General features: G+C 44.4%; 1 protein-coding gene across 1 annotated transcript; it reads right to left on the bottom strand.

The window, feature by feature from the left end:
- Window positions 1-633: 633 nt before the first annotated feature.
- ADSL (adenylosuccinate lyase) lies at window positions 634-16,756 on the bottom strand. Its single transcript, XM_037160441.2, has 13 exons — window positions 16,543-16,756; window positions 13,175-13,378; window positions 11,039-11,083; window positions 10,436-10,515; window positions 7,486-7,657; window positions 7,235-7,281; window positions 6,556-6,646; window positions 6,022-6,091; window positions 5,738-5,885; window positions 3,846-3,936; window positions 3,124-3,213; window positions 2,436-2,612; window positions 634-911 (listed from the first exon to the last, which is right to left on the bottom strand). The coding sequence occupies exons 1-13, from the start codon at window positions 16,720-16,722 to the stop codon at window positions 825-827; spliced, it is 1,482 nt and encodes a 493-aa protein (XP_037016336.1). The 5' UTR covers window positions 16,723-16,756; the 3' UTR covers window positions 634-824.
- Between the last annotated feature and the right edge of the window lie 2,888 nt (window positions 16,757-19,644).

Genomic DNA, 19,644 nt, shown 5'->3' on the forward strand with positions numbered 1-19,644 from the left:
TTAGTGGTTAATTATCCTAGTTTTGTGTCATTTGCAAATTCGATAGAAAGAAAAAACAACTTTCTTTTCATATATGCTGAGAAAATCTGTAGGTACAGAGCTAATGACAGACCCCCAAGGCATAAACACTACCAGTGCTCTCCTTCCGGGTGGACAGTAATTCCTAACGCATCTTCTTTAGCTACAGCTGATTCAAAAAACGATCAGTCTCTGTAACCAGGATCAAAGACTGTCAAATGCCTTGATGTAATCAATATACTCTACTCAATATACAAAAGCCTGATCAAAACATGAAGTAAGGTACAAGTAGAGCTGAGTAAGTCTGATGTTGATGACCTGATCAGTCTGAGAATATATTGTGTCTTCAGATTTCATCACTTATTCTAGCCAAACATAACCAAAATAAAGATACCCAACCGTGCTGAATCACTGAGTCCAGGTTCCTTTGTTAGACCCAGGTCAAAGTCATCCTCAAAAGAAGGACCAGGAACTTGTTTAATACCTCAAAATCAAGTTAACATGGGAAAAGGACTAGACTAGCTAAAAAATATGCCTAAAAAGAACAGAGCAAACTATAAGCTGCATTTATTATGCAAGTCTGTTTTGCTGAAAATAATACAAAAAAACCCAGAGTCCAACTACAACGCAATTTATTTCTCCATTACAAACCCTTAGAAATATGAATGTGTCACAGAAAGGAGAAAAGTGCTGCATTAACTCAAGGTAACAATTTTTTAGGTGAAATAAGACACTACAGTGTTTTCATGACTTGGCAATAAAAGTTAACACAGCCAACAATGCCTCTGTTTACCTCTCTTCCAACCCTACAGACATAATTCTGCTTTCACCCTCATGACATGCTCATATGGCTTTAACAGGGGATACACCTCCTCTTCTAAGAATCTTCGTACCTGCCAAAGAGGAAAGCAAATATAAGACAAAAGAAAACATTTAAGATGTAAGTTTTGATAATAACTTTTCGATGTCAGTTTATATCACTAAGACCTAATTTAGTAAGGATTTATTCCACTACTGACCTACTTTTCTCACTTGTCTGTCAGAATTCTCTCCCTAGTCACAGGCAGCTTAACCCACTATGCCCACATAAGCTGTCCTTCTGAGCCTGCGTTTTCAGTGGCTCTTACTATTCTCCACCCAGCTACCCAAGCTAAAATCATCATGCTTCTTCCCTCCTCCTCACTCCACCAACTACCAAGTGCTTAACCCTCTAAGGAGCACTCAGATCTCCCCCCTTGTCTGTTTCCACCCACAGTGGCTCCAAGCCCTCATCGTTCAATGCTTGGCCCATTGAGGCTGCCCCCCTACCTCCAGTTCAAATCTTTCAAATCCAAAACTCCAGAGTGATTTGCCTATAAATGAAAAACTCCTGTTGTCTTCAACTTTAAATCCTGTAACTACTTCTGGGGCACTCCACACTCTGGCAAATGATCGCAGTTTCTCTCTTGCATGTTAGACATGATGTTCCCAGATTTACTCCTACTTGTCCTTAAAATTCAGCTCAGATGTCATGCCTTCCAAGAAGCCTTTCCCAACTTCTACTATTTTAAGGTTGTATCATCCTTTCTTATCCCTGAAAAGATGTGCTTCCCTCAATTCCTGTATGTACTGCTTGGTGCTACAATGAACTATTTACAAGTCTTCACCACTAAGTTTTGAGCTCCCTGAGGGTAACAATTATCTACCCATCTTTAAAGCTCCAGAACTTAAAAAAATTTATTGATGAGAGACACACACACACACATGCGCGCGTGCGCGCGAGATAAACACTGATTTGTGGTCCCACTTATTTATGCATTCATTAGCTGATTTCTTGTGTGCGCCCTGACCGGGGATCCTTGTTGTATTGGGATGACACCCTAACCAACCGAGCTACCCGGCCAGGGCTTAAAGCCCCAGAATTAAACACAATACCCAAACACACACAGAGCACACAGTCTACATTTGATAAATGGTTTTGCAAGAACTCTTGTAGTCCAAGAGATCAAGAGGGAAAGTGACAAACACTGACTGCTCACTATGCACCAAGCACCATGCTAGGCCTTGCAATCTCACTGCCCTACGGGATGTGTGTTTGTGTCCTGTCAGCCAGGAAACGCCACAAGTCAGGACCAAACTCAGATCTACCTGATGATAAAGCCCAATCTCTGTCCATTACACCATATGCTCTAAACCAAAAGAGAATTCAAAGAAGTCCACAGAGAAAATCCTTAAGGCAGTACAAACCAACCAAAACATAACAGTTGAGCTGGCATAACCGGCTCTGAATTCTAACTGGCCCCATCCTCCTCACAACTCCCACAAAGTGGACGAATGATGGGACTCCAGGCTCTGCAGCCCCAGCGGAAGGAGAGGCGGCGGGGGGGGGGGGGGGGGGGGGGAAGACTGCAGCTCCGTGGAAGTGCTCTGATGCTTACCTGCTGGGATGCACGCCCGGTGAAAGAAGAAGGGTCCAGTAGATGGTCCAACTGGGAGTGAATGGGACTGAAGTAGGCATCGGCGAGGATACGCTCTATGAGGTCATTGTCACCCCCTTCCTGCTTGACCACAGCAGCTGCCTGCTGGGACAGCACTCTGATTTTTTCGTGGCAATCCTGGGAAGACAGTGAGGTAGTGTTGGTTCACCATTAACAGGCCACATGCTTTAGTAAGCCATCTGACACTTCACATCTGTACTGTCTCTGAGTGGTACACAAAGCCCCTCCAGGCCAAGGTGGCTCCTCACAGTCTGACTCCACCAAGACTGTGACTCTCTGACTACAACTTGGGGCAAGTCGAAATCGATGTCCACCTCAGGCAGGCTGCTCTAAAGCCTCTGGCACCATCTGCTCGTGTCCTACTTCCCATCACTTCCTATGGAAATTCAGACCCAATTCCTTCATTAAGAGTAGACCTTTGCTACAAGTGATTAAGTGACTTGCTTAGAATAAACTGAGTTTTCCACAATCACCCTCCAGAATAAGCCTATTCTATGATAGAATACGGTCACTGTTCTGTACCAATACCGTGACAGAAGGCAATGACAGAAACTCCTTCCTTCATCCATTCTTCTTCAGGACTAAAGGTGCACTCTCAATTTATCCAGGAGCACGAGGAGTTACAAACCTGGCGGTTACCCCCAGCTTTCACCATGGCCATGATGATGTTCTCCGTGGCCATGAAAGGCAGTTCTTGCCGAATGCGCCGCTCAATTACCTAGAAAAATGAATGAAGGGCCAAGAAAGATGCCTCAAAGTTACAGTCACGTACACAGTAAGACATCAACTATGACCAGCAAGTGCACAACAGGGTCATGAACTACCGTACTTATAAAGAAAGAGTAGAATGGATTGTTTCTACAATGTATTTTTACATTCTACACTGTATTTTTAATCTTTCTTAGTAATCCAGAGTATTATTTTGATTTTAAAAAGAAACATTGATTTAACTAAACTTTTAAAAGTTGCTTCATTGAAAACAATCCCTAAAACCTCAAGCCGTTAAATTTCAATGCCCCATTGCAAGAGCCAAATATACGATGGAAATGAACCCATCTCCCCCAGGAACTTAAAAACAAGCAAAGGGAACAGTCGACTCTGCCAGTCACACCAGACCTGATGATTCTTGCTGGCAGACAGTTTAAGCCAATTCAAAGTACCTTTCCCCATTTTCTAGAAATGTGTCTACAAATTGCACGTTTGTGCTCTAGACCTCATGTTACAACCTGAGAATGGAGCTCCAGTTCAGACTCCCACTGGGCCAGAATATAGAGCTCCCTCGCATACCCACTCCAGAGCAGGAAAAGGTTACACTCCCTAAGATTTTGCTTTTTAACTGAAGCCTCTTACTTTGGGGTATACCACCAATCCTTCAGAAATGTTCTGCAATGTATTCAATATAGTATCTGCAGTGAGAAATGCTTCAGCCAAACAAATACGTCTGGAAAACAAACAGCCAATGCAGTTACTCTTTAAGCAAATAACAATTTCAGTGCAATGCAGGGTGTGTCCCCAAAAATAGTCCTATTAACTTCTCACGTCATATGTGCTACTTGGACAATTTCCTACACTCTCTGACTTCAACTACCCCAATACCCCAATGGCCCTTGAAGCCATTATCTCCTCTCGTCCAGACTACTCTTCCAAGTGCCAGACCATACACCCAATCAGAGAGTTCCACTTGGTCGATCCTCAAACCCCAAACAGAATTCAGCCCCTTTCCCACTGCCTCCTGCTCACCGTCTTGAACCCTCTCCCACTCCTTGTGGCTCCTGGCTCAGTGAATGCCACTAGCACCCCATCACCAATCTTTAAAAAGAAAACATTTCCTTTATTGATCTGAGAAAGAAGCATCAATTTGTTTTTCTACTTATTTTATGCATTCATTGGTTGCTTCTTGTATGTGCCCTCACCAGAGATCGAACCTGCAACCTTGGCGTATTGGGATGATGCTCTAACCAACAAAACTATCTGGCCAGGGGCCCATCATGAAACTTAACACTCACTTCAGTCAACCACCAAGGCTGGCCCATCAGCCACTATTTTATTTATTTTTTAAAAGATTTTATTTATTTCTTTTCAGAGAGAGGGGCAGGGAGGGAAAAGGGAGGGAGAGAAACATCAGTGTGTGGCTGCCTCTCACATGGCCCCCACTGGGGACCTGGCTTGCAACCCATGCATGTGCCCTGACTGGGAATCAAACCGGCGACCCTTTGGTTCGAAGCCTATGCTCGATCCATTGGGCCATGCCTGCCAGGGCTTGAATGGGATTTTTAAAGTAGCCTCCAAACTTGTTTGGACTAAATTAATGTCCCCTTATAACTGACCCTCCAAACTGTTGCAGGTTGTTTTAACAGGCACATCTCACCAGGTTGCACCCTGCTAAAAGTGTTCAATGACTGATTTCTGAGTGAGTCCACGTATCTCATTTCCATGGATAAACTCTGGCTTTAATGTATATCCTCCACTCAGGAAATCCCAGTACAACCCAAGCAAACCAGTGCAATGTGAATCTGCTTTAAATAAGTATATACGTAACGCAGAATACCATATGCATGTTGGCACCTTACCCACAACTACAAGTTACTTCTGATCCACCTCCTAATTCATTGACATGTCCTTGTGCCAGATGCCACAACTGATGTCAACCTTCCTTCAGAATATCACCTAAACCCCTTTTCAGGTAAATGAACTCACAGTCATGTCCTAACTCATCTCTTACCGCATGCAGACTTCATTCCGCAGTGCCCTGACTATGAGTAACTCTGTCAACTGTCCTTCTCTTTCCTTTGGTCCTTTACACATGCTCCCGACCTTGTCTTAAATGCCTTTTTAAAAATGCTGGCCCTGGCTGGTGTGGCTCAGTGGACTGAGTGCCAGCTTATGAACCAAAGATTCACTGGTCAGGGCACATGCCTGGGTTGCAGGCCAGGTCCCTAGTAGGGGGCACACAAGAGGCAACCACACATCGATGTTTCTCTGCCTCTCTTCCCCTCTCTCTAAAAATACATAAAATATTTTTTAAAAAATGCCTGTTTATTTCTTAAGTATTAAGCATCCCCTCCTCTGTGAAGCTTCCCCTGGGTCCTCACAAAGTACCTTGTATGCACTTTGAGCCTAACACTTATCACACTGTTATTTCTACATTCTTGCCTCCCTGCTAGACTCCAGGCTTCTTGGGGACAATGAGAAAATGCAGACATACTCAAAACATCCTTCTGTGACATCCCCATTCCACTGACCGATTGGCACTATCATCCAGTGTGCGTTCAAACCACTGCACAGATGCCGTCTGCAGAGGGTCCATGACGAGGGTCATGAGGTGACGGGCGAGGCTGCAGCACCGTTCGGAGCGCATGGGGTTTCGCTTGTATGGCATCGCACTGGAGCCTGCCCACATAAGAGGGCAGGAAGCAAAGGCAGCATGATGTCAGAGGGCAGTGAGAGCCCCAAGCATGCTGGGCGGGTGAGCTGGTCACAGGCCCGCAAGCCGCTCAGCACCTCTGTGGTGTCCACACACACTCACCGATCTGCTGGTTTTCAAAGGGCTCCTCCATTTCCTTGAGGTTTGCCAGCAGTCGTATATCAGTGCAAATCTGGGGGCGAGCAGGGGTAGAGGCATCACCCCACATCCCTGAATGTAAGAACCAGGGGCGGGGGCTAGACTGACGGAGGTCACGGCTCATTAAGTGTGCTGTTGCTGAGCCTGAGGAGCTCATCTCCTTCTTCAGCACGTCCTCCCTGAGAGAGCCTTACTCAGACCCCTCCTGACCCCTAAAAAGCTGGGATGACAAGCTCGGGGAGCATGGATACGTCTTTGTGAAACACTGCATAAGACATCACGGAACGACAGTGGCAAGGTGAACTTGAAGGAGAACGCCAAAACTAGTCTTTCCCTTCAATTCAACTTAATTAAGAGGTTACACTTATGGGCCCCAAGTTTTTAAAAATGACATCTGAAATCTCGAGTGACACGATTAAGTAAAAGTCTGAGGCTGATCTGGTTTGTCTGTGGTGTCCAAAGGCCTCATCCCCACCCTCAAAAGCTACCACCACTCACCTTGTGCACTGATGCCCCCAAGCTGGCCAGCACAGACAGCACCTCAATATCCACTTTCCGTGTATAGGTCTGTCCTGTGATAATGAAAGCCCTAGCATAAGTAGAAAAGAGCCTTATGTGGAAATATTTCAAAATGTGACTGTGTCAAACAAATGAGTAAAAACAGAGCCCAAGGGAAAGCCTGGCCTCACTGGTACTGAGTCACACTTGGCCCAGAGGACCGCACCAGGGACTGGTTCCTGGAACAGACTGTCCTTCCATCCTTTTCATCAACACCCAGACAGCTGTCCTGACCAAGGAGGAGATACAGTCCACGTACCCATGTCCTGCTGCAGCCTGATGAAAGTGCCTGAAGGGTGCCACAGTGGAGCCTGGTGGCCCGCAGTGGAAATGGCCAGATTTAGACTAATCCATTGGAGGCCCTCAGTAAATAAGCAAAGATAGTAACAAGGGTAAGTAAGGCTATTCTAAAAATCTCAGAAGTAAGTTTCCTTTTTTCTACAGATTGTAAGAAAACAGAATCTAGGCTATAAGAAAATAAAACCCAGGCTACAGACAGAATGAAATAGGTGGAAGAACAAAGAAAACGCCACAAAAGTTAGGATGAAATCTAGAGCTATACTGAACACAGGCCTTTCATCACTTAATAGGGAGGCCAACACTGTTCCCATTTACCTACCTCTTAAAGCCTGCCTTTTCTGTCACCATCTTGTCAAGCTGCTCTACCTTGGAAAGAAAAAACATCCCTGTAGTAACCCAGGGTGCCTAGCGTGAGAGCACCCAACATCCTGCCCAGATGCATCCCCCGTAGCCCTTTTAGTCCAGAGACTCCGCTCATCCCGAGATCAATCTCCTGTGGTCCTAGGGTCAGCTTTGCCTCTGGTGTTCCCCCACTGAGCTTCTGTGTCCCCCAGGGAGCTTCCAGAATACCTTTTGGTCATCTCCCTCGAAGAGCTGCAGGAAGCTGGCCTGAGTACCAGTGGTGCCTTTTACCCCACGGAAGCGCAGGTCATCTCGGACACGCTTCACATTCTGGAGATCCACGCAGAGGTCTTGAATCCAAAGACAGCAACGTTTCCCAACTGTGGTCAGCTGAGCAGGCCTGAGAGCGGCCCAAAGAGAACATGGAAGTTTCAGACCAAGAACTGACTTTCATAAAAGCTTTGCTGCTTCCTCTAGTCATCACTGTTACCCCAGGAAAGAATTAAACGAAGAGATGGAGAAATCAGTATAGACAAAACAGGAGCTAAAACATTTGAGCAAATACCAGTTAAAGAGATTCTACGTCACTTATAAATATTCAAAGAGTATAAAGGTCCCTATCCAACGGAGCTCACATGTGATGTAAACAAACAAATAAGACACTTACTGATTTGTTATGAAAACAGAAAATGAGGACAACGGAGAATGCTACTCTAGCTGGGCAGTCAAGGAAGGGCTTTGCACGGAGTCATGACCCAACGAGCAGCTGGCCATGCTGCAGAGAGCCCCCAGCACATCCGACCAAATGCCTTGGACAGAGCAGCGAACGGCTTTGTTTCCTGTTGGAACTCTACACCAATCCACTATAGGTCTTTTTTGTAGCATAAAACTTAAACTCTTAAAAATGAAAATAAAGAACTCTAGCATTATTGCAGTTTATTTATAATAATAATAATTTTTTTAGAGAAAGGGGAAGGGAGGGATTTAGTGAGGGAGGGAAACACTGATAGGCTGCCTCCTGCATGCACTCCAACTGGGACCAGGCCCACAATCCAGGCATGCGTCCTGACTGGGAACCAAACTGGTGACCTTTCGCTTTGTGTGACGGCACCCAACCAACAGAGCCACGTCAGTCAGGGCAATGCCGGAGATCTAACAGATGACGCAGCCCTTCCCAGATGGAAATTCTCTATTAGACTAATGATACTGACAGCTGGGGAAATCAAGGAACACCACTAGGAATGTCTACAGCAGGTAAACCACATGCTTTAATATATTCCCAAATTAATCTCATGGTAGTTTTCTTTGCTAACTTCTGCTAATACATTATTGGTATAAGCAAAGAAATAAATCTGCATGGATCTGTTCATAATGGCATCACACATAATAGCCACAAGTGGAACTGACACAAACACCTGGACAAAACATGGTGTATCCACGTAGCGGCATTACTACTCGGCCATAAAAAGAAACAAAGTACTGGTCCACTCTACGGTACGGATGAACACTGAAAACACTGCGCTAAGGTAAAAGAAGCCAGTCAAAAGAGATGAATACTGTATGATTTCTATTTAAATGAAATATCCACAAGAGGCAAATCCACCGACAAATAACAGATCAGTGGCTGCCTGGGTCTAGGGAACGGGGGGATGAAAAGCACAGCTAACAGGTATGGGGTTTTTTGTGGGGTGGTGAAAACTCTGAAATCACATCCTGGTGATGCCTGCAGAACTCTAAACACACCAAAAAGCACTCAACTGTACACTTAACAGGGGTGAATGTTACAGTATGTGAATTACATCTCAATGAAGTTGCTTCTTTTTCATCGCAGGGGCTGACACACACTGAGGTGTACCCACAGCGCCACACCACTTCCCAAGTCCCCAAGGCCTGCCAGCTGCAGCAGCAGATGCCTCTCATTCTGCTGTCCCCAGAGGAACCCTGGAATGCCTGCAGCCTGGAGCACTCTCCAGCAGATGTGTGAGAGGAAGAGGAGCCACAGCACACGTGTGAGGCGGGCAGCAGAGGGAACATGTGTCTCGGCCGAGACACACACATGCTGAGTACTGGCCCCTTGTCATGAACAATTTTTTCAGGTTTCTACCAATAAAGTATAGGCCCTAACTTTCAGGAAGATTCACCCCAACTTAGGCTCTCCTAGGCTGATGATATAGGAGATGGTATCCTTGTCACCACAGTAATACCCCACCAAAACACAAGGCGCCTGTTATAGATATTTGAATCTGCCACTCAAGTATCTTCACCTAAAACCTGCTACTGGATTCCCAAAATGGCATCAACTTTTAAAAGGGTCTTTCTAGCCCTGGCTGGTGTGGCTCAGTGGCTTGAGCACTGGCCTGCGAACCAAAGGGTTGCGGGTTCAAGCCCAGTCAGGGCACATGCCTGGGTTGTGGGCCAGTTCCCAGCAGGGGGTGCAGGAGGCAACCACACAATGATGTTTCTCTCCCTCTCTAAAAATAAATCTTTCTTTTAAAAGGGCTTTTTGGTTTAACAATCATAAAAATACCTGTACATTTTAAAATTCAAGTAGTAAAGAAAAAAATTAATTACCCTATTGTCTCATAAACCTGAGCAATCAGTATTTACAGTTTGGTGTGATTTCTCCCAATCTTTGTGCAATGCATATGCTGTCTTTATCCCCAACATTGACCTCAGCACATTTCCGTGTTAATCTCACCAGCATCCTTTTATTGGCTGCATATAATTCCAACCTGTGGATACATTATATACCTTATTTAATTATTCTCTTACTGTGAGACACTTGGATTGATTCCAATGCTTACTTATTATAATACTGTAACGAAGATTTTTGTATATAAAGCTTTCTCCTTAATTTGGATTACTTCCTTGGTCTAGATTCTCTAGAGTGGAATTATTAAATCAAGGAGTATGAATACTTTTTAAGGCTCTTGATTCATATTTCCCAATGTTTCCCAAATGAACTATTATATTTACTCTCTCACCACTACAGCTTTCGGGGGTACATATCAGGTTCATCCCGCATAAGCATCCATGGTATCTACTTAAGCTATGTCTGGAGATTACTCACCTCAAGGTTTCCCTGCAGAACTGAAAAAAAAAACCCAAAAAAAAAAAAAACCCAATGCCAGGTGCACATAAACAAGCCCCAGTCGCAAGAAGGCATCACGTCACTTACTGGAAATGTGTGAAACCTAAGGTGGGAAGATCAGCTCGTTCCTTCGCAAAGTCAGCAAGCCGAGAAATCACTCTGGCCAGCTACAAGGAAGACCACACGGTAGAAAGAGGGTGAATTCAGGCTGAGCTCGTTACATAATCAGGAGCGGAACTTTTAGAGAAGTTAATATAGAATTAGACTCTAGCTCATGAAGGCAGAGGACATATATTTTCATCTTTGTATCCTGAAGTATTTGAAAGAGGTCATAGCAATGAATGTTTGAACATTGAATTGACTGCCTAAAGTCACAAACTTTTTCTGCATAATTTTGAGACCACTGACATGCGCATGCAGAAAAAGAGGAGAAAATCATAAACCTGACCCATACATCCCAGCAACATGCCACTTCTTCCCTCATTTAAAAGGCTAGGCTTTTAAAAGCATGCACTGACAGTGTTTTAACTGAAGAAGAGGCCACTAGTTCTACAGAATAGATACAGGATCATTCGCCTGAATAAATGATCAGCTATTTAGATTTACATTGTCCTGATTTACTCCTAAGTGGTGCCCATGCCCTATCACAGGAAATCCGGGGCTGGTAGGAAATTTCTGGCAACTCCTCACCTTTGGCAAAAGCAGGTCCAGTGCATTCCTAAGAATAATCAGATCCTGCAAAGGAAAACGCAAATGGTCTTATATTAAATAGCTTTGCCCAAGCATTACCACATAACACTTTTTGGGCATTAATAACTGGTTTCTTAGCTAGTCCTCTACCTATTAGCAACCAATTATATAAGCCAGAAGATGCTAATGGAAGTCGTAGTTTTCTGATTATTCTTTTAAAAGCACACCAACTTAGAGAGTGGTACTATGGGAATCTGTAAGGAACAAACCCTTTATACTCACAAAGCCCAATTTATGTGGTATCTAAAATGGCTGGAAAATAGTTAAGGGGTGACCCCCATCCCGAATACTGTGAAGACACCCAGGTCAACAAGGTTTCTATTTTCCCACAGATGAGTGCTTGAGTCCCTGAGAAGCTTCTGCAGGATTCACTGCATTAGTTTCCTCTCCCTTTGCTCATTTCTGTGATTGCTCACAACAACCAAAAAAAAAAGACACGAACCAGAACATCAAGGTTTAGGAAATTAAAATTGTTTTTGAGGGAGAGAAGAGATGTATCTCAGGCAACTCTGAGATGTGCTTATAGGAGACACTAACTGTTGAGCCCAACAACACACTAGGTACTTTTTTTTTTTAATTTTAAATATTTTATTTATTTATCTTTAGAGGGGAAGGGAAGGAGAGAGGGAGAGAAACATCAATGTATGGTTGCCTTTCGTGCGTCCCCTCCTGGGAACTGGCCTGCAGGGAACTGGTCCGCAACCCAGGTATGTGCCCTGACTGGGAATCGAACCGTGATTGTCTGGTTCACAGGCCCGCGCTCAATCCACTGAGCTACACCAGCCAGGGCCACACTAGGTACTTTTAAAAAGTACAACAAATTCCAAGTGAGAGGATTGTTCCTCTTCCATTATTTGACTCACCAATTTCAAATAAATGCCTTAATTATATACCTACCACTTCGGACTGTTCGAAGCAACTTAAAAGTTAGTGACTTCCTTCCGAATCGGAAGTTTATCTGGAAGCTAACTTCTTCCCACAGGTGCTGTGATTAAGAGATTCAGGGCACGGCTCTAGCTCTGGCCCTGGCCAGGTGGCTCAGTTAGTTGGAGCGTCACCCCACACACCAACAGGGCGTCATTCCATCTCCAGTTGAGCACTTAAAGGAGGCAACCATCAATATCTCTCGCTTTCTCTCCTTCCCTCCCTCCCCCTAAATCAACAAATATATCCTGGGGTGAGGATTTAAAAAAACAGTAATAAAAAAAATAAAAATGGAAACCACCACTTTGGAACCATTCTACCTGGGCTTGTACCATTTCTAGTTGTGCCATTTTAGGCAAGTTCTTCAACCTCTTTAAGTTTCCTCAGCTGCAGAGATGGGGATAAGAAAGCCAGATTCCAAAGACTAAATATTCTGATTCCATTTACATGAAATTTCTAGAAAAGGCAAAACTGTAAAGACGGAAGGCAGGCCGGTGACCAAAGAAAAAAACAGGCACGAGAGGACTTCCTGGGCGGAGGCCCGTGCTCTAACACTGGAGTGTGGTGAAGGCTCACAATGGCATAAATTCACTAAAACTCACTGAACCGTACATTCAACATGGAAAAATTTATGGGTTGCAAACTCTACCTGAATGAAGCTGTTTAAAAATGGAGATAATGGCATCTCTTACGACTGTCAAGAATACATGAATATATGTAACATGCTTAGAACAGCGTGAGGCACCTAGTAAACTCTTAGGAAAATACGTGCTGATGCTTTTTCTAATTAAAGGTTTAAGAATTATATTGCAATCCTATTTCTTTTCAGAATCATGGCAAAGAACTATAAAGGACTTGGGGGAAAAAATCCCTTTGGAAAATTACCTTGGCCTCGAAAATGCTAAGACCTTGGCTTATGCCCAGCACACCAATGCATAAGGGTATCTGCGGGTGTTATTCTATGGGGGCCATTAGAGGCTTATAGTTTAGACTGGAGGAATATCCAAAGCAGAGAATTCCTGACCATGAAGATACCCCTAAAACTAAAGAGCTACGGAGCCACTCCCTAAAACTGGATGGAATAAACTACAGTCTGTAAGTAGACTATAAAGATTGAGTTCTAAGTGGAAACCGAACAACACAGGATCCTACTGTGTTGTCTCCGACGTAGCAGGAGGTGGCCCCAAGATGTACAATGCCGGCGGCTTTGGGGCAGCAGTGGCCAAACGTGTGCACATGAGCCATCACATCGTGTCGCAATCGTTTCTCTTCCTCGGCTGCCATCTTGAAGTCAATATTGTCCAGGTTTGATTTCATCTCCTGGATTTGTTCATCTGTGATAGGCAAACCCAATGTCTGCAGAACACACAAGATAAAACACATCACTTCAGGAGTCACGATTATTTCAACTGGGTGACACCATGAAAAAAAAAACTGGTTCACATTAGCAATTATACTCTTTCTCCCAATTTTTAAATTAAAATTTGGGGTAACTTATAGTACATGGTAAGGAGGCAATGACTTTCTCAGTGAATCTTGGTAAATTACGTACATTCTAAGTAAACCCCAATTATACAACAACAATGGAATCCGGATCATTGCTCCCTCAGGCCCTGTATCTCTCTGCTCACTTCACACATTCTGGTCTCTGGGCTCCAATGTCGTCTCTTTAGAGAGATTTATTTCCTGACTCAACGTGAGACATCCTCCTGCGTCTCTCTTTCCCTTTAGCCTGGTTTTACTGAGAGCACTCATCACATGGCACTTTTACAAATGTATTAACCTCTCCCTCCCCTTAGAACGTACACTCCATGAGGAGAGATCGATTGTTGCTCACTCCGTGACTGGCAGGTGAGCGCCCAAAGTGTGCGATCCAAGCCACAGCTTTACATTTGATCCAGATGGATTTACTCGAAGAAACCAAAATTAGGAATGTAGTTAAGTAGTTTTGCCAACAATCAGGTATAGAAATTCAGTGCAACTGAAAGCAATTACAGGAGACACTGATGAGAAAATAAACACACCAACATCTTACACTCATCTATCACTGGAAAAAATCAGGCTGGCAAAAAATCGCTGGCTGTCCAGGATCCAGGTAGTGACTATGTACGTTGGTAAAATTTCTTCAAACCTGACTTGGAACTCCTAAGCGCTGGCCCTGGGGAGGATCTTGCATCTTAGAGCTATCTTGTCAAAGATGGTAACTGCTGACCAGGTGTGGCTATTTAAACTGATTAAAATGAGAAAGTAAAAATTCACTTCCTCGGTCACACTAGCCACAAGCAGTGGCCTGCACTGCTCGGGATCTCTGGCCGGTACTTAGAACATCTCCAGGCTCCTCCCTGAGCAAAGCAGCAGGGGGCGGTGTGACCAAACTGCTTCCTACCTTCAAGCAATGTATACTGTCAAAATTCATTCCAGGTTCCTCATTTTCTGCACTCCTCCTATCTCTCATCCCTCAATTATTTCCCTGAACTACTAAATTATTACGTAATTTATGCTGCTAATTTTGATGCCCTAACTAATAGATAATCCAATGGTAGGAGATTATACGAAAAACTGTATGCATTTCAGGCACTACACAGACTGGGCAGAGCAAAGAACACTTTCAGATGACTCTACATTGCAATTCCAGCTTGAAGCCATGGTCACCCTGCAAAGCCTTTGAATGGCACTATACTAACCTATACAGTAAAGTATCAAATGAAATAGAACATGCTGGTACATAAGAAAGCACAACGCACTATTAATGTTTTTTCCTATCCATTACTGTTAAGTGAGGCAATTGTTTATGAAACCTCTCTGTGCCTCCATTTCACCATCTATAACCTCTCTAGAACAGTACTCACCTGATAGGCTGATTTGGGGGTAATAAGCTATTAATATGTAAAGTCTTAAAACAGTGCCTGACATAGAAATGCCTGCTATTATGTCACTTTATTTGCCTGAGCACAGTGAAATGGAGGGGTTTATTGAGGATGGAAGTTTCCTTTTGGGGAAATTCCATTGTACCACCATCCCATTCACCTACTCCAGATTATCTCAGTGTTTACTCCTGCCATTTCGGAGGACACTGCCGTCTTGCTTGTTGTGGCATTTTCCTCTGAAACTTTATAGCTCTCTGGATCAGCATCCTTCCACTCCCCTGGGAAAGGCCCTTCAGGAGCTATTTCAGAAAACATTGCGATGAACAGCTCTACAAGTAATTCTCATCGAACAAGCCGTAAATCCCGTCTGATAAACCTGTACTCTGATTCTCCCTCTTCAGAGGCAAAACATGGGCCCATGAAATGAAAATAATGTCCTAGAAAACTATTTTTTCCTAGGACAAAAATAGTCCTAATCCATGGATTTGGTCCTAATCCTAGGACCAAAAATAGTCCTATTTTTTCCCAGGACAAATAATTCTAATCCATGACAGTCCTGTCACGGAGACAGGCTAATAAACCAGGACAAGTTGAACAGGGAAACTGAGATAGATCAATGCCCGTGCAGTTTATAGCCATCTAATAAACTGCAGAATCCTATGTTCCCTTAACCAAGGACAAAGAATAAATGGTTTATACTTCTCCTGCCCAACCAGAGGGTAAATAGCTTAAATCACCCAACTCAGGTAGACAATAAAAATCCAATTAGTGCCACTGGTGCCAACTACACCCATGGAATAAATGTCATTTTTGTGCCTCAGCAAAACCTGATAAGTGTTCTGAGATCCACTCCCAACACTTCCTCTAAGCTCCCTTCCTCTAGAACCCTCAGGATGGTTCTAGAACCCAGAACCCCTCCCCAAGCCCACTCGACTGTCTAGGGTTCTTTCCTAGCTCCTAAGCTCCAAGGGCCCTTTCTTTGCCTGTGTAACTTGTTTCCTCAACCTACACAGCCCAGCTGGCTCACTTCTACTACCTCTGTGACTTTATAAACTTTCTCTTATAATTTGAGTTCCTGGCTGAACTCAAGAACCCAGGTCCAACTTCGTTGGTAACATCATTACAGAGGCACCGTGGAAGACAAGTAGCTAGGCGCTCAGGTTCACCTCCCAATTCCGTTCTTGACAGCTGGGTGGCCTAGAGCACACGACACGCTTGGCTTGGTTATTACACACACTTGGTTTTCTCCCCTCTAATGTGGGAAGAATATTGCCTACTTTGCAAGAGCTGTGTGGGATAAACAAGAAAATATGTTGTAAAGAAATTAGCGCAAAAAATCAGCACGTCACAAGCGCTCAGTGGTTAGCGGTGTACTCCTGCAGGAATGGCCAAGATTTGGGCCCTGAAACCAGACTGAACTTCTTGCCGCTTCCGCGTCTCTAACCGTCAGTGATTAAAAGCAGGTGACACGACAAGTGGCGGCTCCTGGGCCTCCTGCAGTGGCCGCAGCTCCTCGTTAAAGTTAACGCCTACCCGAAAATAGCAGCGCAGCTGTCCCCGGGCGACTAGATCCATCCTGGGCGCGGAGCCTAGCACGTGCTGGATCGGACCCGCCTCCCTCCACCAGATCTCTCAGCTCCAAGGTCCTGTTACCTGTTCTGCCTCCGCCAGCCATAGCCAGAGCTGCCGCCAGGTCCGGAATTTGTACTTGTCGCTAAACACGAAGCACATCTCCGGGCTGGCGTAGCGGGAGGCAAGCGGCGAGCGGTAGCTGTCATACCCGCAGGCCGCCTGCTGCCCGCCACAGTCACCTCCAGCCGCCATCTGGAACATCCAACACAGCCCGAATAGACGGGACTCCAGAGGCGGAAACGGAAGCCTGAGGGCTGGAACTTCCCCCTTTAGGGCGGGACTTCCTCCACTTAGTCCCGCCCCCGGAGCTCCTGCAAACTTGGGCGTTCAAGGTTGTCGAGTTCGGCTGCTGGCTCACTAATTAGGGTTAACAAGTTTCTCTTCGTTTACAAGAAACGGATTACTGCTTCATAAATTATTTAGTCACTCTATGTCTCATTTCCCCATTTGGGAAGAGATACATTAAAACTTGCCTTTAGGATTGCAGTGAGGCCCTGGCTAGTGTGGTTCAGTGGATTGAGCACCGGCCTGTGGACCGAAGGGTAGCCTTGCAGTTCGATTCCCAGTCTGGGCACATGCCTGGGTTGCGGGCCAGGTCCCCAGTGGTGGCTACCTGAAATGCAACCACAAATTGATGTTTCTTTCTTTTTTCCTCCCTGTCTTCTCTCTAAAAATAAATAAATAAAAATCTTAAAAAAAAAAAGATAGCTGTGAGGATTGCGTAGCGGATCGATGTCTGGACACTTAGCACTCTATGTGTTTGCTATGATGATGATGATGATGATTATCGCCTACCACTGCCCCACTCCTACTGCCTGTCCCGCACTGAGTGCAGTTCTGAGGGAAATGAAGATGCCTAAGAGAAATCAGCATTTATTGAGTTCCAAGTGAACCCCTTGCAATAAAACTGCAGTTAAAAAAAAAACACCAAAACTTAAGCAAGTGCTGGAACTGAGACTCAGAAGCTCAGTGACATGCTGAGGGTCACCCCACTTAAGAGTACGCAATCTTAGCCATTAAGTGGTATAGTTCCAGCATACACCAAGCCGGGTCACACCTGTGATCTCGTGAAGGCATTCCTGGTTCTGGAACACCTCTCCTCAGGAAATAAGGCCAAGTTCAGAGACTGTTCCCTCTCGATCTGGCTCTGTGCTCTGGTTGGCCAATAATAATAAAAGCCTCTGACATTTATGGAGGTCTTATTAGGTGTCACTGCTTTACACAAATATTATTTAATCCTTGTGTTCCTGAGTTGTTTGGGTATTATTAAATAAAATAGTACAAGTAAAGCCCTTGGTGCAATGCTCAGAGTAAGTGCTTAATAAATGCTAGCCTTATTATGATCCCAGTTTGCAGATGACAAAACAAAGGCATGGGCAGGTTGAGTATCTAGTTTGCTCATGTAGAAGGGGAGTGCTACTTGTTAATTGCAGGCAGACAGGCTCTAGATGCTTGGTTCTTAGCAGCTCCAAATGTACCAAGCTGCTTTAAAAATTACTTATTTCTGAGCTTCTCACTAAAAACAAGACCTCCCAGGGGAATTCCATTTGAATTCCCAGCTTTTTAGTAACCATATTTCAGGGATATTAAACAATGCTAATTATAGATCTCAAGTCTTCAAGATCTTGTCTTTAGTAATAACTTCTTTACCTGTCATCTTTCCATTTCTGCTTTCACTTATTCCAGATTCCATAAATCTGGATCATTTATTCCAGATTCACTCAAAAGCCTATAGACTGCCCCTGTAGTGTTCTCTCTGCCCACGTCTGGGAGTTCATAGATGATGAATGACCTACTGCTTCTTAGGCCTCTCTCATAATTCTAACCAGAGAATTTGCCTTTCCTGTTGATGGCAGACTTAGCATGGGCACTCTTGATAACTAATTTCCCTGGCACCTAGCACAGGATCTAGCATAGTATGGGTGTTCAATAGTGTTCCTTGGATGAATGAATAATGCCAAAAGGAGCCTAATCCAGATAAATAGGCCCACAAGCCAAGATACCAGTTAGATTTTAACACTGAACTCACTCTCCCCCAACCTCTGTCACACCTCTTCAGTGTCCTCATTCTATGACTGCTTCATATCTCCATCTGGAGTCCAGAATTACAGCCAGAGTTGATTGCAGCACCAATTCCAAAATACTTAATCATTAGAGAAACCCATCACTCACCTGAGCTCATCACCCTGGTCTTCTTCCACCTTCCCTCTTGAGAGCTGCAGAGGATTTGTTTGAGGGTAAGGGCAGACAATTCTGGGAAGATGAATTTACTTCCTGCAACTTCTCACTCTCTGCAGAGTGCCTCATTGCTTTGATGAGCTGGGATGAGTTTACTGTTCTCTTTCCACTGTGACTATTACAAACTCAGCTGTCTTCTGAGCCTTCCAGCCCTCTCTCCTGCCTCTCTGCTTCACTTTGCTGTTACTTTTCCTCCACATAATAGAGACTTCTGCCTCCAGTCTTCTATCCCTTCACGCAAAAAACTATCTTGCTTTTACTTTATATGGATTTTTCATCTCTAAAGTTCTGACTCCCTTCTACTTTGATTTTTAAGAAATACACAGAGATCACCCTGATCAGTGAGTGTGGCTTGGTGGGGCATCATGCCATGAAATAAAACAAAACAAGGTCACTGGTTCAATTCTGTCAGTGCACATGATTGGCTTGCAGGTTTGGTCCTCAGTTGGGGTACGTACGTGAGCCAACCACTCGATGTTTCTTGCCGTCTTCCCTTCTCTCTAAAAATAAATAAAATCTTTAAAAAATGCACAGATCTCTTCTATTATAGAAACACCTTCGCTTGCTCTTGTTCTATCCCTAACATGGAAATCTTACTAGCTGCCCCTTCACCAACCATTCCTGGCATTGCAAGTTATTAGCTGACTTGGGCAATTACTAAATATTTGGCATTTGGTCTTTTCACCTGTGAAATATGGCTGATGATCCCCAGGTGTGCATTAAGGAGCAAAGGAAAGAAGAGATGCTGATCCCCTAGCTAAATACCTGGGACTCCTGCATTCAACAAATTTGTTCCTCTCCAGCTTTATTCCTAGCACTGCAATACAACTTCCTGTGTCTCCTCCAAACCACAGTCTCATCGATCACCAATAACTTCCTCTAACA

The sequence above is a fragment of the Artibeus jamaicensis genome, unplaced genomic scaffold, assembly GCF_021234435.1.
Source record: "Artibeus jamaicensis isolate MK-2021 breed Jamaican fruit bat unplaced genomic scaffold, CSHL_Jam_final contig_233, whole genome shotgun sequence".
NCBI lineage: Eukaryota > Metazoa > Chordata > Mammalia > Chiroptera > Phyllostomidae > Artibeus > Artibeus jamaicensis.